This window comes from Neodiprion virginianus, chromosome 3, assembly GCF_021901495.1.
Source record: "Neodiprion virginianus isolate iyNeoVirg1 chromosome 3, iyNeoVirg1.1, whole genome shotgun sequence".
NCBI lineage: Eukaryota > Metazoa > Arthropoda > Insecta > Hymenoptera > Diprionidae > Neodiprion > Neodiprion virginianus.
In genome coordinates, this window is record NC_060879.1 from 41,263,808 (window position 1) to 41,280,989 (window position 17,182).

The window sequence follows — 17,182 nt, forward strand, 5'->3', positions numbered from 1 at the left end:
TACCTCGCGCGTCCGTTTCCGCATATTCCCTCCCTCCCTCCCTCCCACCCTATCGCGACTCCCTTTGTTACTCCGAAATTACAACCATTGTTGTCATTATCTCGCGCTATGCGGACGATGCGTTTGATTTCCGAGGCCAAAACTCCCGCCTGCATATCGATGCAGCCGTTTGTCCCCGGTGCTGATATCGCACCGCCTCATACTCGATCAGCTTCGATCATCCCTCAAGAATGCCTAGCGAGTACAGTCGGGTGAAAAATGTGATTGAAAAAAGGATCCGAAATTGCTATCGTGGAATCTCGATCAGAAACGCTCCTGCGAGACGGATAGTGATTATTTAAACAATAATCTTCAACCGTGAAACGCCTTGTTATTAACAACATCGTAAACGAATCATACCGGAATATATAAATAGTCCATTAGTCCGATTCCGGTGCAAAAGAGCTAATTTTATTCGCAAATGAATCTTTTATACGAACAGACGTAGACAGATTTTTCTTTTCTCCATCTTGTCGGTTGGTGAGAAAATCAATCCGTTACGTACAATCGTTATAATTGATAGACGACCAACTCGTGATTCAGCAAAAAAACAAAAATGTATTATCGTTACCGATCTGAAATCTATTTCAAACAATCTGTGGATACACGATTCATTTACGATGTATACGTATGAAATTTGTAGATCTTCTTCAACGAGACTTCTTATAATTTTTTATTTTGCCACGTTTCAATCTCGAGAATTTTTCAACTTGACAAGTTGGCGAATGATATTTCGAAGTATCGACGAGTTCCCGCAGTTTCCCACAGTAGAATCCTAAATGCGATACGACGTTGCGGAAGTTTTGCCCCGGGTTTGAAGTAACTAATTTATTCGCATACATGTAACACGGTATGAGGGCCGCATACGAAGTGATAGGTACGTACGTACCTAATGAAACCCGTAACATATTAACACCGTCGTCCCGTAGCTGCAGCGGCAGCAAGAGAAGCAGAAGCAGCAGAAGCGGCAGCAACAGCAGCAGCAGCAGCAGCAGCGCCGCGACGCTCGACGTAATATTCAACTAATTACAAATTTAATAACCCTGCGACGTTCGTCGCTGGTTATTGCAACCTTGCGATGTCTCGGAGCGACTCGAACGCCGGGTAGGAGAGAGAGGGAGAGAGAGGGAGAGTGGGAGGGACATTGTATACGTGGATATAGACGCTAGATACCCGTCGCCCGTCTTAATCAACTCGAATTTCCAATTAAAATTTAATTATCACCAAAATTAAGTCGTTATGATATCTGGTGCTGGCTCGAAACGCGGGGGGAACGATGCCACTGATACATAATCTTCAACGAACACGAACCCTTTCGCCGACGGCAGATGAGCAGTTGCAGATATATTTTTGAACGCGTGCAGGTTGGAGTCTTTAAGGCTAACTGAGTCTCAACTCATGAAACAACGCTTTTGCGCCAATGGTTTTGAGCTCAGATGAAACAGCATCTCAATCTACATTCCGATAAAGACTGGAACAACACACGATGTAAAAAAAATCCGTCGCGGACTTTTATAGAATATTTTTTGGTATCAATCCAACACTGTTTCATGTCAATCTAACACTATTCGACGTTCAAGTTCTGAATCAACAGTGAAAATTGTTCTACAGTTTGGTCCACACCGTCAATTTTTTACAGTGCAAGTTGCAGAGTTGTCAGTTACAATTTGATCAAATTGTGCTACTGAAACGATCGAACGGGTTTCAGAATTCCTAGGCTTTCGAGAGCGCGAAAAAAGTTCAGTACAAAAGCTGAGACCGCGCGGCTTCTTCTTTTTCCGCGAAGCCAGAGCCGAGCTTTCGGAAGGGAATAGAGAAGGGCTCGGAAGCTCGCAAATAGGGACGACGGTACCTATTGCTCGACGGATAATATTTCTCTCTGGCTCTTTAAAAGCATTTTCTCATTAAAAAATTAAAGCATTATAAGCGGGGTGGAGGAAAGATGCCTCCGCGAAAACCGCGCCACATAAGAGGGGGAGTAGGACGAGTCGAGTCGAGTCGGCGGCGTTTAGCAAAGTGCTCCTCGCGGCTCCCAGATGCGCCCGATATTATATAGCGTAATGATATTAACTTTCTACTTAATGGACCGCGGTTCGATTCGAGGTGCGAAGCAGTGGTAAAAGAACTTCCCGATGCGTACCCTCGGGAGTAATTTGCTCGGAAAAAATGTTTAAGGCGTCGTTCAGCCGCCCACCCTGCATTCTATATGCAACACAGAGTGAGAGAACAATTTCATTTATTTATTCATCCCCTCGTTCCGGTCATTTCAAAATTAATTTCAATTTTTTCTTTATTCCTTTTTTTTTTCATCATCTGTGCATTCAAATTTAAGAGTGTCAACTTTAGCTTCTCGTTGGACCGGGAAAATCTTTCCGCTGAGAGCAGTCGGAAACGGAAAGTCTTTACGTGCGGACTGTTTCTTGAAGCGGCGCAATGAGATACGTTATTACGCGCGGTAAATGCCTCCGGGCTAAAGGCGCAAACGGTATAAAAAGTGAAATTAAAAGTTTCCCAGCTATGTTGAGAATCGTAAAAAATAATAATAAGAAAAGTATAATACACGAAACGCCTGGAAGGCGTATATATAACGCATTTTTAACGAGGAACATTGCCGCGAAGTTTGACAGCCTCCGTTTCGAGGATGTTCACCGTTACTACAGTTTTTATCCCGCAGTCTGAAATCGACTGGCTTCAGCTTCGTCCAACTTCCATTTCCGCCCTTGAAGCTGATCACTCTTTTCTCGCTGACCCGAGTTTCTTCTTCTTCTTGTTACAGACTGAGAGAGGAGAGAGGAGACGCGGAGCGGGCTCTGGCACTGGACCACAAACCCCGTGACCTCAGTTCCCACAACGGTGAGTGTACGAATTACCATTCGAGACGGCGGCAGCTTCGCGGGTGTTAACAAAAGCTCGATCCTGCAGTCTCATCCTAAGGTCAAGATCGGAAAGCGCGATAAATCCACGCTGGATTCGATTACCATCTGGATCTTAATTGAACCGGAGTAAAAATCGATTTCAATTACCTTTATTAGACTTGTAAAACGCGAGCCGCATACTTATTAGCAATCGTCACTTGGCCTTCCTCCACACCCATCCGTCACAGCTCGTGATTTAACTCTACAAATCTTTTCATCGGGATCATTCCGGTTCGTCAATTCAAAACACACGGTCTAGATATAATTCGAGTTTTTTCTTTTCACTGTTTTTCTTTTTTCTTCTTTTGCTTTCTCATCATGCGGACGAGGATCACGCGGTATTGTTTTTTCTTTCAATTTTCAGCGCAAGTAGTTACAGCCGATCGTTTAGCCCCGCGCAGAGATTAGGTTCGATATCGTGTTTCAGACCGTTCGAGTCGGGTCGCGATGACCGCCCGCAAGGGTTTTACTTTATTTATTTTTTTTTTCCCCAATTCCCCTTAATATTTTAATCTGTCTAGCCGCACGAACCCTTTATCTCCGGCGTTGGAAGGCCAAGATAAATTCATTCCGGGGCAAAGCTGGTGCGATTAAAGCATTTCACGGACGAGGCATGAGGCAGAAACTGGGGGGGTGGAAAGGGGGGGCTGACGGGCCAGCGGCGCAGACTTTATTGCAGCTACAAGTACGGATTCGTGTCCGCGTGCCGCGCCTTCGGGATCCGTTTGCGTTTTCGGGGGGTTAGGGGGACCCGAGTCCGTTTAGCGAGGAGGGAATCCCCCCGCGAAGGGCCGTCGATGCTCGGTCGAGTGGCTCATTCGCTGCCCAAACAGAATCCATCCACGTCAGGATTAAAATGCTAGGATATCAAATACGGACGCGGCCGACTCGGAAAGTGGATAGTTGGCTTGTTCCACTCTAAATGGGGATCCGCGAAGGCAAATAAAATCCATCAACTTGTCAGCCGGGTCCCTCATGCTGCAGCATTCGGGGAAACTCGACCGCCTTCATCCGGCGCCGCAGGAAAGCCCCGGACTCAACCCGTCTTCTTCTCGCTTTGTTTCAGGCTCCTCGAACGGACACAGTCCGGTCCTCAACTTGTCCAAAACCGCCGGCAGCGGCAGCGTCGGCGAACAATCCGGCAGCGAGGCCGGCGCCTCTCACCGTTCGCAGGACGACGAGGACGACGAGGACAACTTGTCCGACGATCTCGAGGACGATAACGTCAAGGACGAGGGTAAGTTCATCCCTCAATATTTACACCTTCCGGTCAGCTGGGAAAGCCCGTTCCTCGGTGACGAAAACAAGCGATCCTGCAGATCCAAAAAGTCGGCGCATCGATTCCGTGATTGACGATTCAGTTTACCGTCTGCTTCTCAGGTTGACCAACTCGCAAAATGTACAACAGGTTACGTTGGTAATGGCATTTCACTCGTTACTCTGCTCCTGTAGTCGATTTCAGGCTTATAGTAAAGAACGGCCCGAAAGATGAAACTACTCATCAGAGGCTTCGTATTTTAGGGCAAAAAAAGAAAAACACGCCCAGAAGTTCCAGCAGAACCCGTGACCCGGAGGTCTGATACTCTGAAAATCCGTAGGCATCTCGAGGTTATGTTGTACCGAGAATTTGAGATGTCCAAAATATGACGGGTCTGAAGTCGAGTCTGCTCATAACCTCAAAACGATTTCAAGTGTTGAAAGTTCGCGCCGGGGAAAAACCAGATACAGTTGGCCCACTGATCACTATACTAACTGGATGGCTGACTCCTGTGCTTGTAGAACCAGAGCTAGTCACATGGTTCTGTCACTTTAACCAATGACATACACAGCGAACCACGCGACTCGTTAGTTTCATTGAGGCTATTGAAGCGCTGGTGTCGATTTCGTCTGCTTCTAATCGATTCAGGCCGAGGACGCTAGTCAACCCACCCAGTTAGTACAGAGATCAGTGAGTTGGCCAGCCTGTCTAAACACGAGAAACTCTGCGCATGCGCACTTGGTAGCTCAATTTCTCGAGTACGTCACGTGGGACCAGCCGTCGATTGTTCTTCATCTTCGTCCGGCGAAGTGTCTTGGAGAGTATTAGTGCAGCGTGCAGACAGGGGGTGCCTAATTTACCCCTCACAAGGCAGAAGTCTGAGCCGAAGGGAACTGATTTCGTTGCATATATGCAAATGGAAAATAATTATATCGGTCCGAGTGTTGCGCTGCTGCGGTCTTCGAGGCTCGTGTACCTACGGCTTAGTGGTGGTGGGTCAGAGGTACCTCACCTCTCATCGATCATCGGGGGCCCCAGACGTTCTGGGATTCATTCACGTTCTTCGCTCGAAGAAACACGTCTGACATCCCGGTCCAGCGGTTGTCAAAATATTTCGAAATCGTTCGATTCCGATCCTCTCTCGGCCTCCGCGAAGCGACTTTCAACCCCCTGTGCGTCTCTTCTTCTACTCGCATTGTGATCATCGTGAAAAGTTTGGTCCGTTTCGCCTGCAACTTTGCGCCGAATAGTTGTCTCGGATTCTGGGGCGGTGGAATAAAACGATGTAAGAACCACTGAAGTCTCGCTTAGGTTCCGAGGGATTGTGAGATCATTAGAGGCAGATCTACGGTATATTTAGTTTCATTTTAATAACGAAAGATAAGGGACGCGGGATAGGGATCTCAACTTTTGAGCACGACAACTATCCTATCCTCTTCACGATTCGGCCTCACACCTCGACGCGTCCAAGCGTTATAATCGCATTGATTTCTAATCGATTCCTCGATTGTCGCTCATACGGGACGCGTTAATTGGAACGCGGTTCTGCCCAATTAAAGACGGATCAAAGTCGAGGCGAGTCTGCATGAACGATCCTCCTTTTTCACCTGAGGAACCGAAAGCAAATAAAAAATGACGAAAAAGAGGTATTAGAATCGTCTCAGTTTTTAAACATCGTCCAAATTTCATACACCGATCCCAGGATCTGAACACGGTTATTATACAACAACGAAAATAAGACAACATTCTTTCGCGCACCGGCTATACGTACCTCCAATAACCCTGAAAATAAAAGATTCTGGTTGCAGTTCCGTTTTAATGAGGTTTGTAACATATCGCCGCGTTCTCTTGAGAACAAGGGAACTGCTAACAGTGGGTGGGAGGAGGGAGACCATCCTTGTAACTTGCTGGACCAGCTCGTCTTCCGATAGAAAGTAGGTTGCAAATTCGATTCGTGAATTGAAGACCAGTCGAATCGCCTGAAATTGACGTAAATCACGTTGCAGCAAATTTCTCGAACCGTTGTTTTTTTCAAATCATTTTGATTCAGCCTTAAGCTAGTGCCGCGAAGAAGCCGATGACTAATTCTTGGGCCCGTTGTGTACGGGCGAAATGAACGACGACTCCTTGACCGGTATCCAGGTAGTGCTTGGTGTGCGGTTTCACCGTTACCGCTACGATATTATTTCGCGTGTAACATGGCTCGCTAAATATCAAGTTGTACCGATAAATCCCGCGGGTGGGTGGGTGGCTGGGTGGTTATTTGGTATACCGAAATGGGCCGTGTATGCTCAGCGTGGAAGCTGCGCGCGCGCCCCCGAACAAGGGGAAGCCTTGTGGGAGTGAACACGCGTTCGGAATGCAGTTCTGATTTAATGAGACGCACTGCAGTTTCTTAGAAATAATATCTCTCGCTATACCGCAGCACGACGATAATAATTTGCTCATTTACTGCGCGGGCGCCGCGGTGGACCATCGCGCATGCGCGGAAGCGTGAAGCGAGTCTGAGGCGCCGGCGCGCTGGACAAAGGGCGAAAATGACGAGTCCTTCGGCCGATAATTGTAATGGCTCGGTGTCACCGGTCCCTAAGTTGCCGACTGGCGCGTTATCGTCCCGGGTCGCGAATCCTGCGGGACCTCCGGGATCGGAATCGGTCTAAGTACCGCCCGTAACAAATGCGGCGCTGTAGGTGCTCGCTGATAATTAAAAGACGATACAATAAACCACCTATCATTGGCCATAAAGCTGCACCGGCGATCCGATGAAAGCCACTTAAACCGAGCCCCGCGCAAACGGATCTCCTCGCTGTCCACGTGCACGACTGACTTTATTCCTCTCTCTCTCTCTCTCTCTCTCTCTCTCTCTTGCTCTTTCTCTTTCTCTTTCTCTCTGTTCTTCCGTCTTGCCGCTCGGCGGGATTCTACACCGCGCGTGTGCTCGACCCGCAATATCATAACCGTTCGTAATACTGCATTTCTTGGGTTTCTTACGCTCTTGAGTCAGCCCCTCGGGCGATCCACGCATGGATCTCGAAGACTAACCTCGACCGTGTCACTCGTAATTTGTCTAATTGATCCAGCCTCAGTATCGACTTACATAGCCACGTGGGAATCTGTCCAATGTAATCTATGATCCCAGACGTAATTTCCATTAGAGTGATTATCTGAATATGACTTATTGACAAAAATTCCCCCCCTTGTATCGATATCGTTGTTCTTCGAGTTCATTATTTATTATCGTCAAGCTATGTAAAACCGTTAATACAAACTGTAATTAATCATTCGCAAAGCCTTGAAGATTTTTGAGCATTCTCTAAACAATAAATTCTCGCTCGCTATCCTGTGTCATGGATTTCTTTCCACGAACCGACTCGAAGCTGTATTTCAAATCTATAAATAATACAGTTGCCCAACCATATTGATCAAATTATAGTTGCTTCAAGATATCGTTATGTAAAAGGAGAGAAGATGTAAAAAAGGACCGGTTCTAATGGACAAATTATCAACGATTCCACTTACAGCAGCGTTAATAAAAATTGTGCTATAAACTAACGGTTACGATCAATTAAATAAAAATCAGGTGGCGCGTATTTCTGTACATCAATTTCTTTCTCCGATTCCGTGACGCGTATTAGTCTCGAGCTGGATGAGAAAATTGTTCGTTTCATCGACGAACATCCACTTAGTACTCCGGGAGCCGATGAATGAATAGCCATACATATAGATAGACGTCGAAATATCCCGGGAGGACATGTTAAACGAGCATGGTCCTGCCGAGGTACAAGATCGGGATGAGCATCGGGGGTTCGGAGGCGATGTTGCACACCGCGGTGAAAGTTAAATATTACCAGCGTTGGATTAATTCGAATTGAAATAACGTTAAATCAAATGTTCGCGGATAGGTAACAAGGGGGCGTCGCGACGTTACGGCGTCGAGACACGCACGAAAACCGGCATAACTTTTCTGTCTACCTAAATATAAAACTTTTGCTAAGTATACACCTTACCCACCTTGGGGGTATTTGGCCACGGATAAAATTTATCATCGACATTTACTGTGCGCTTTTGAATCCTCTGAGTGCAATAACAGATTACCGGAAACTCCTCGGAGACCCGTTGTTATAATTCCTGTGTAAGGGAGTCAAACAATGGCCGCAGAGTAGATGGGTACAATATCGAAGTTTCAGAAAATTTAAAATGTGCGACAAGTCGAAATGTAGAATCAAGTCGAAATGTGGAATGGTGAAAACGTGAGAAGTCAAAATATAGAATCGTGAGAATCAGTGGAGAGATGTGGAGAAATATCGTTATTCGGATAGAAATATATAGAAAGTTGAAATTTGGAATACCTTGTCCGAGTAAACGTAGAAATATACAAAAATGTATAAACACTGGCATTTACAGGTTTTGCGATGCTACAATTTACACTTTTTACATTTTGAATTTCACATTCTCCGACCTTCTGCATTTCGAAATCCTTTAATGAATTCTATTGTCAGAATGTCACTTCTAACTTCCTATTCGAATTTTGCTCATACATGATTTCGGATTGGAAGATCAACTGTAACCTTTGAACAAAGAAAGAGAGGTTATGTTATGATCGTTTCCCGCCTTTCAAGTGCGCCATATTTGCTGAGTTTACTGCGTCTTTCACTGACCCGATGAATCGCCGGTGCGTCTCAACACCTGTACAATGTAGCCTTTATTCATTTTCCAGATCTCTCGGACGTGCCGGAGAACCTCCCGCTGCCAGCGCCCGGCTCCGAAAGTCCGCAAGCTTTAAATTACTCCCAAATAGCCTCGGCGGCGGTGGCCGTGTCGCAGGGTGGGCAGGACCCCTCGGTTTCCAGCACCGAGACCCTCCTCAGGAACATCCAGGGCCTCCTCGAGGTCGCGGCGGACAACGCGCGGCGGCAGGAGCGCAAGGTCAACCACGAGAAAGGTCAGTGGCAGGGCTTTCTTAAGACCCTCGAGGGCGCTCTCCACAATTTCATTATATTTCAACTATCCCAAAACCACATTAGCAGGCGGCACTGAATATCGCCCGATCCGAGTTCCCGCTATTTTAATCGCCGATTCATTCTCCGGGATTCGGAAAGCTCTGTACCGCACATTCATGATTTATGGCTCCGATCCACTTCAATCCAATCCAATCCAATCCAGTCTCCGGACTTTGACCATTTTTTAACCTCTTCTAGCTACATTTCGAAACTGTTATTAAAATTTGTTAGCTATATCATACAGAGAATGTTTCCAGTCCTACGTTGCACAGAATATATTACCAGAAAATTGACGAGATATCGTGTGGAGTGCGAGATGGGATTTAGTAAATTTGGCGGCCGTAAGTCCCGGTCTTTTATTCCCGATTTACCGTTTTGATGATCACTCGTCTGTCGCGTTCCATCGACTCGACGACCACTTTAATGACGTCGGCACACGATCTGTAGATTCTATTGTGGTCACCACAATTAGTTAGACGTTATGCGTATCCGTCGATGATCGACAATTTTTTTTTGAATAACGTCTCTATGAGCTTTTGCTACAGTATTTCTCTGAAAAATTTCAGATATACGAATAAAAGATCTTGAGAGTACAATTATGAAAAATCGCATATCTCGTCAGATGTACTTTACGTGCACAGAGTATCTAAAGAATTGGATTCGAATTTTATTAGTACAACCTGAACGATTGCTAATGTATAATTGATTAGACAGTTTTTCCCTATGTTATATATCCAAGCAGTATAATGCGCATAGATAAAAAAATTTCACGACGAATCAAGAGGCAAGGGAGAATGAGCGAGAGCGAGAAGGAGAGCGAAAAATGGATAATAAATCAGTTAGGAAAGCATGAGACCCTGAACGAGAGTCGGTCATGACTCGATAGCTACATCGTAAAAAGTCAGTCAATTTTTCATATACCTATAATGGGCTGATCAGATAGGCAAATCGTAAAAAAGAGTATAGATATAGAGAATTTATTAAGTTAATTAATATAACCATAAGACTTAAATCTCGATGTGAAGCATCTGTCCATTTTATTGTTACCGACTATTGCGAAATCAACTTATCATGGCAGACGTAAATAACAAAAATTGGCAACAATAAAATGGCACTGCATATAAATGTTGCCATTTTAGTCATAAATTATTATTATCATTATTATTATCATTACTATTATTATCATTATTATTATTATTATTATTGTTAGTATTATTATTATTACCATATACATAGGTACATAAATTTTAAAGATTTTGAATTCATTAAGTATCAGTGTAACAGTTCTTATATAATAATTATCGTAATATTACAATAGACATACAGAGTGAGTTTGTTGAAGCGAGCCTTTCGGACTGACGGCCAAAGCCGCCGATCCTCAAGACTCAGAGTCACCTCAAGTGGCGCGAAAGGATCGCGTCAAGAGACCCTCACGGTATATAGAAAAACAAGCACATCTACACTATCATGATATACATACATATAAATTCGATGTCGATTCGTATACATATACATATACATATATATATATAAATATAAATATACAAATATAAATATGAGTTATGAGTTATGAAAATAATAAATGAATTATAAAGACGAGAAGTTCTGAATCGAGCTTAGTCTTTTGCTTGATCAATCACAGATACGTCGAGCGTTGTGGTATTTTTCATAATTATTATTCACGGCTATTTAAGACGCACTGCAACGATCTAAAATTCACTCACCGTATCTGCCATTGATCAGGCACAACTGAACTCGTGTATAAAAAAATTTGTCACTCATCATTTCAGTTGTAGGGTACGGTTGCTTTTAGTCGTACAGAGCAATGTTCCAGCGGTATAATTCCAATCTCCTTTTGGGATCAGACGGAATGTTGAATAATAAAAGAAAGTCGAAGATTTTGAATTGGTTCCAGGCGAGGTTTTCCAATGATGAAAATTCAATAATAACATGACAGAATGGAATTATAGCCGCGGTGGTGTGAGCTGGGAAGGGATCGAGGCGGATTGGTGATAGAACGAAGCATCGGGGCAGATAGTTTCGAAAGACGGGCGGTGCAGGTACGCTTAAGCCGTTCAAGCAGTGGCATCACGTGTCTCGAAAGACCCAATTTAATACTCGAACGAAGCGGCATCTCGTTTTACACCATATGGTTTTACATACGCGAGCGGCGGTGTCGAGTTACCCGGCGTTATGCCTTATTTCACCTCCTCGAACCTCGCGGTCTCTTCGTCTCTCCGTCTCGATCGCTGCAGCTTAGAAGACTTTAGAGGCTCTCATTTTCAGCCCACCTTGAGGGCGGCGTGACGTCGGTGCTTCTACACCCACCAACCCGAGCCAATTCACGCGGGATGACCGGGGGAATTATCGACATACGTTGTCCTCCGTTGTGCGAAGAGGTCTACCACCTACCACCTACCACCTACCACCTTTCGGCAAAAGGACGAAAGTCACCGAGAAGACGCGAACGAAGGCGAGAGGCGCGTCTCTCGTAACCCCTCGCTACATTTTATCCTCGCGTGCCGTCTCCGGTTTCACAAAATACACCCCGCGTCACTGTTTATCTCTTTTGCTCCGCGTTCCTGTGACCGTGGTTTATAAGGTACTCCTTGCGGACATCGTCGGTTCGGGATATCGGACGAAAGCTGTAAGTGACATTGAGAAACGTCGCGTGAACGGAACGGAGGAGCATTTGCAGATTTCAATATCTATTCTTACGTTGAAGGAGACTGCTAATCTGCACTTATCACAGTCGATACTCGGCAATGTCATTCTCAATTCAGCATCGATTTCGGGCTACACTGTACATTGTTTATATCTAATGCTCAGCCTACGTGTCATTCAAACTTCCGAATGATTGTACGGTAAAATTGAGTGAGAATTATTTTACACAGTCATTAATGTCGATAAAGAGAATTCTGAGATAAAAATATGGTATGAACTCTGATTTATCGTTTGACTTGCCCAAAATGTAACATTATTTATCATCTTCATGGTCCTGCTGACAGTTTCGACGACTTATTTCGACCTGAAACCAAGGTTTCAACTACTCAGCCATACATTAAATTTGTCTCAAGTCTATCGCGATACTTGAAATATTTAATCATTTTTTCAACTTCTCGCCAAGACTTAAAATTCTAGGATTAATTGGTGGAGCAGAAGCACGCTGGTGACTTCCTACTGTAACGGTAGTATTTTCACCCCGACACCAAGGCATAGTTAACGTAGTACGTGCGTGTAAGAAATATCGAATCACGACTTCGCCGTACGTACGGAGCTGGGAAATATAGGGGGTTGTTAATTCTTGACCCCCCTCGTCGCCGGTGTTTGGTTCCATTTTATTTTTTTCCTCCTCCTTTTCGAAGAATTTATTCAAGCAGACAATACGGGTGGGAGGCATGTGTAACTGCGTCCAGGTCGTCGCTGCCGATGGTGATGATGGTGGTGGTGATGGTGGTGGTGGTGCCGATGCCGGAGTTGCTACTATCTCCGATCTCGGAGATAGCGACGTATGGCGGTAGGTGGATATCGGCCGTGGGTGAGCCCGCACACACGCGTCTCTTGGCGATGAGAGAGGCGCCCCGAGGACCAGGGGGCCCCCGGAGGGAATTGAGTTGTAGCCGGGAGTGGAGGATCTTATGTAGATTCCTTGTAGATCGTGCGCCCGATTCGATCGCGATTGGCTACCCGGTACCGGGTTAATTAAAATTGTAGACTCGCCGCGACTCTCTCTCTCTCTCTCTCTCTCTCTCTCTCTTTCTCTCTCTATCTCTCTCTCTCTCCCTCTCTTTCTCCTCCTCTCTCTCTCTCTCTTTCTCTCTGTGCATTATACGTGTACAAACCTGCGTGTCTCTCTACCTCGCAACTTGCGAGTATCGCGATTTTTGGTCACCGCCTGCTCCGCGGAACCGGACCTTATACCCACTTGCCCGATCTCTGGGTTTATCAAATCATCGGTCCAACCACGTTCAGCTTATGGCCTAGCCGGAAAAGCTCCGGCTTTTCAAGCGACTAGGAGTCTGTCGCTGTGATTCTGCTTGGCGTGGTCATCACGAGGTTCGAGTCCTCTTTAATCACCGCTCGTATTGGACGATAGACCAAGATGTCGGGAGAAATACAAAACACAATTTTTTCTGTATAGAATCAGTGAGTAGAAAACATATTTGTGTATCAGTACACGTCGAGGTCATGGATTATACCCTTTCATTCAATATTCAAAGTAAATTATCGCTGAGACATTGTCGTCGCCGCAACTGAAAGGGGGCGGATATCGGAGTGATTTCGGTTCCCGGTTAGAGAAGACAAGGTCGCCGGGGGTCGGTAGTGAATTACCGGTATAAGAGAGGCAGGAAGCGGGAGAAGAGTTCCGTGATCTCGAGGCCGATCAGCAGACACGTGAGCGAGAGAATAACTTTTACAACCGGACCGGCGATGCGGCAGCATGGCAGCGTGCATCGGGATCCAGGATGCAGGACTTCGACTCTCTTATAGCTTATATTATACCTGCGTTCGGATACCGGTTTTTATTGTGTTTAATGTTTACTTTAATTAGTGCCGTATTGTCTTGGATTTAATTAAGACCGAAATTAGTTTATTAGCCGGGACACACCCTCGCCCGTTAATGCTTCTTGTGTATACCAATACGCAGCCGCAGACCAATATCGGAGGCACACATTCGTCTCGGTAAACGGCACTCGCGCAGTTGTAGGCGTGGGTTTGGCCTGCAGGTTTCTACTAGGCGCATCACAGGTACCTGTATCAACCTACAATAGACTCTGCAACACGCGCCGGATATGCTTCGCACCCATGGGTATTATATGGTGGCGCTTGGCAGTAAACCTTCTACACCTTCATCCCTCGCTTTCCCTGCAAAGTAACGTCAGACGGAAAAGCGAGCCGTCTCATCGATCCTTACGGTATTTGAAAAGACTTGGGCTGGTTGGCACACTATTCAAAGATAAATTTTTAGCGCATTACTGAAACTGTTGATACACAACACGCTGATTCAAAGCTGAGCATTTGCGCAATTACTCTCTTAATTTGAATCAGCGAAAATTCACTGACTCCCAGTTACAAGTATACCACTGGAAAAAAATCAGTGCACATACACTGACGATGCAGTAACTTTTCACTCACATTTCACTGATTGACAGCGTATATACACTGATTTTCTCCAGTGGTATACTTATGACTGACTTATGTTTAGAGAGCAGTGTCAATGTCGATTAACCCCAATCATAATGTAGCAATTAGATCCCTCACTTTTGTAGTGGTGGTGCGAACTCGTCCCATTGATACATTCTGTCTTTGAGGTTGGATCTTGTCAGTGGGTGCTTTAAAAAAAAAAACTAACCACGAAAAATCATGACTACACGACACATCTTTCGATTGCTCGTAACCCTCGTAACTCATTGTAACGAGTTATTGTTTTGGAGAGATGAATCCAATGCTTACTATTGAGCCGTGAATGTACTCTCGAGTATCAAAAACGAATAACATCGTGTTTCGTTTGCATCCTTTATTTGTAGACACTGGAATCATTCCGATAGATAGCTTCCGTTACTTTTAATGTCATCGCAAAAGGATCGCCGCCGGATGAAGACGGAAGTGAGAGACAAAGCAGAGGTGCCGACTAGCTCAGGTTTCAATGCCCGATACATGATTGTTCGCGAATCGAACATGGCCGAGTATAATAAAGCCTGTGTGAAGTATTAGTTCGTGTATGCGTACACGCCGAGCTATAACGTGTAGATATAAGGCCGCATCAATTATATCAGGTTGGTTCCCATTATTAGCTGCCTATAATTTATTACTTTCCATCTTAATAAGCATAATAGTTCCCATGCCATTCTGCATCACCGGGGCTCGTATAACCGCGACCGAGTAGGGTATTATTTGTGCGATGTGTGCGTGTGCGACCTCTGACCCAGAGACAATCGTTAAGGTAGCGCGTTGGGCGGTTGGACTCTGGCAACAACCGGCGGATATTTAATTACCTCCAACGAAACGGGGCGGCCGAGGGGGGCAAACAACGCTCTCGACAGAGGAAGAAACATTCGCCACGAATTCCGTATGCACGTGCATTATATCTTCCTCCCCCTCCGCCTCCCAACCTGTATGCGCATTTACGCCGTAACCCTAGCGTGAGTCCATCCAGGACGGGCCGGAGATAGAGTGAAAAGAAGTATAAAGACTCCTCGGGCCGAAAGAGAGACAGAGAGAGAGAGAGGGAGAAAGAAAGGGTCAGACAACAACGGTACCGCACGACTTTATAAAAAGATTCGAGAAATATCCTCCATTTTTTCGTCTCGATCGTTCTCTTTTATCGGATATGGATTTGGGAAATTGTTGAGAGAAAAGTGCAGCTTGCATCAAAAAAAAAAAAAAAATACGCCAACTCGCAGAGACGTGCTAAATGCGCTGCTCGTGCAGTGTGATTAAAACGGAAGAGTATCGTTCTTAATTAAGCTGATCCGCAACGTATTATACCTGTGTAGTATAATGTATAATGCAATGATTGATTATCCTTCTACAAAATTAAAATCGTTGGATCAAAGGAAATCGAACTAGAACCGTCTTTTAACCCTCAAGTCGAACGATTCGAGAATGTAAACCATTTTTCTTCTCATCGCTGAGTCTGAAGACTACAATCTCGAGAGTCGTTGGAAATTTGTACGTATAATGTATTTTTTCCGAACTAGAGGCAACAAGAACTTTTTTTTGAACCTCGATGAAATGTGAATGCTTGAGATAGAGCGGAACGATTAATCGTAATCAATAAAATCTTTGGAAATAACGAAACGTTAAACGACTGCATTCATGACGGCATTGAATTTCCTTCTACCGACGTGAAATCTGAGGCAGAAAATTGCTACTATACGAGCGTATAAATTGGAATACACAAAAATGAATGTATGTAATTGAAGTAAGACTAAGAATCGGACATGTGTATATGTATACGACAAGTGCAGATGGCGATGTTGATGTTAATAATCAGAGTTGAAATACCGAAGAAGCAATCCGCGCGGTTAACGCTATGCGGGGCATTATGGTATAGGGACTGGAGGCGTTTATTGGTCAGAATACAGAAACTGGTTGTACGGCGAGGCTGGTTGCCTTATTATTTTTGCCCTGCGCGCACTGGCAAGAAGTTAGCGAGTTGAGATCAGCTTAAGAGTTGGGCGAGGAGAAGGGAAGAGGGGAGAGGAGAGGATCAGGTATGTCGTCTCAAACGGGGGCCCTCAACGAGGCCAGAAGAGCGCATATACCTCGGTTCCCGTAAAATGAGTAAAAAGAAGAGGGCGCTGGGATAAAAAGGAGGAGAAAATCCGAAGACAATACGATGTTGCCGCGGCCGGCCGCTTGTCGGATACCACCTCGGACCCACGAGCAGGCTCCGGGAGGGCGGCCCGCCGATTGTCAATTAAAGAAACCTCGGGCCTTAGCATATAGCACCACTTAGAAGGCCCACGGCTCGAGCGAGGAGGCGAAAGGGTCGCGGGGAGAAGAAAATAAACGCAACTCAACGCAACGCGGCGCAGCGCGGCGCAACGCGCGCTTTGCACCCGCGCGGAATTTAAGAGTTTTAACGCGCTAGAGAGAACCGGAGAAGGAAGGGGCAGGAACCCCGAGAGGATAATAAATTATCCCTAACATGGGAACAACTAGTTGATTATTTACTTAACAATAAAAGAACTCGCCCCATGTAGCTTGCCAAGCTCGCTTCGCTGCACCAGCCACGGCGATGCGAGTACTCCCTCTCTTCTTTTAAATTGACAACGGAACCTCGCAAGGTGTCCTCCTCCGATGTTAACAACACTCTGCCGGATTCTAGAGTAGGTGGAAACCATTCTAACGCATTTTTTCCGCGTCTCTCAATGAAATTCAACCATCGTGATGAAGTCGATCCTTCTATTCTTGCTCCACCACTTCGAATTTTGAAGTTCGGACGGTAGATTCTAAATCAGTTA

The 17,182-nt window shown here is 45.4% G+C and overlaps 1 protein-coding gene across 3 annotated transcripts in view; it reads left to right on the forward strand.

Moving 5' to 3' along the window:
* LOC124300453 (dachshund homolog 2) overlaps positions 1–17,182 on the forward strand; it is a 183,754-nt gene that overhangs the window by 119,345 nt on the left and 47,227 nt on the right. For all 3 annotated transcript variants that reach the window (XM_046754579.1, XM_046754580.1, XM_046754581.1), the window contains 3 exons: positions 2,816–2,892; positions 4,021–4,191; positions 8,930–9,154. In XM_046754579.1, the coding sequence (XP_046610535.1) occupies positions 2,816–2,892; positions 4,021–4,191; positions 8,930–9,154 (473 nt within the window). The remainder of the gene's footprint in view (positions 1–2,815; positions 2,893–4,020; positions 4,192–8,929; positions 9,155–17,182) is intronic.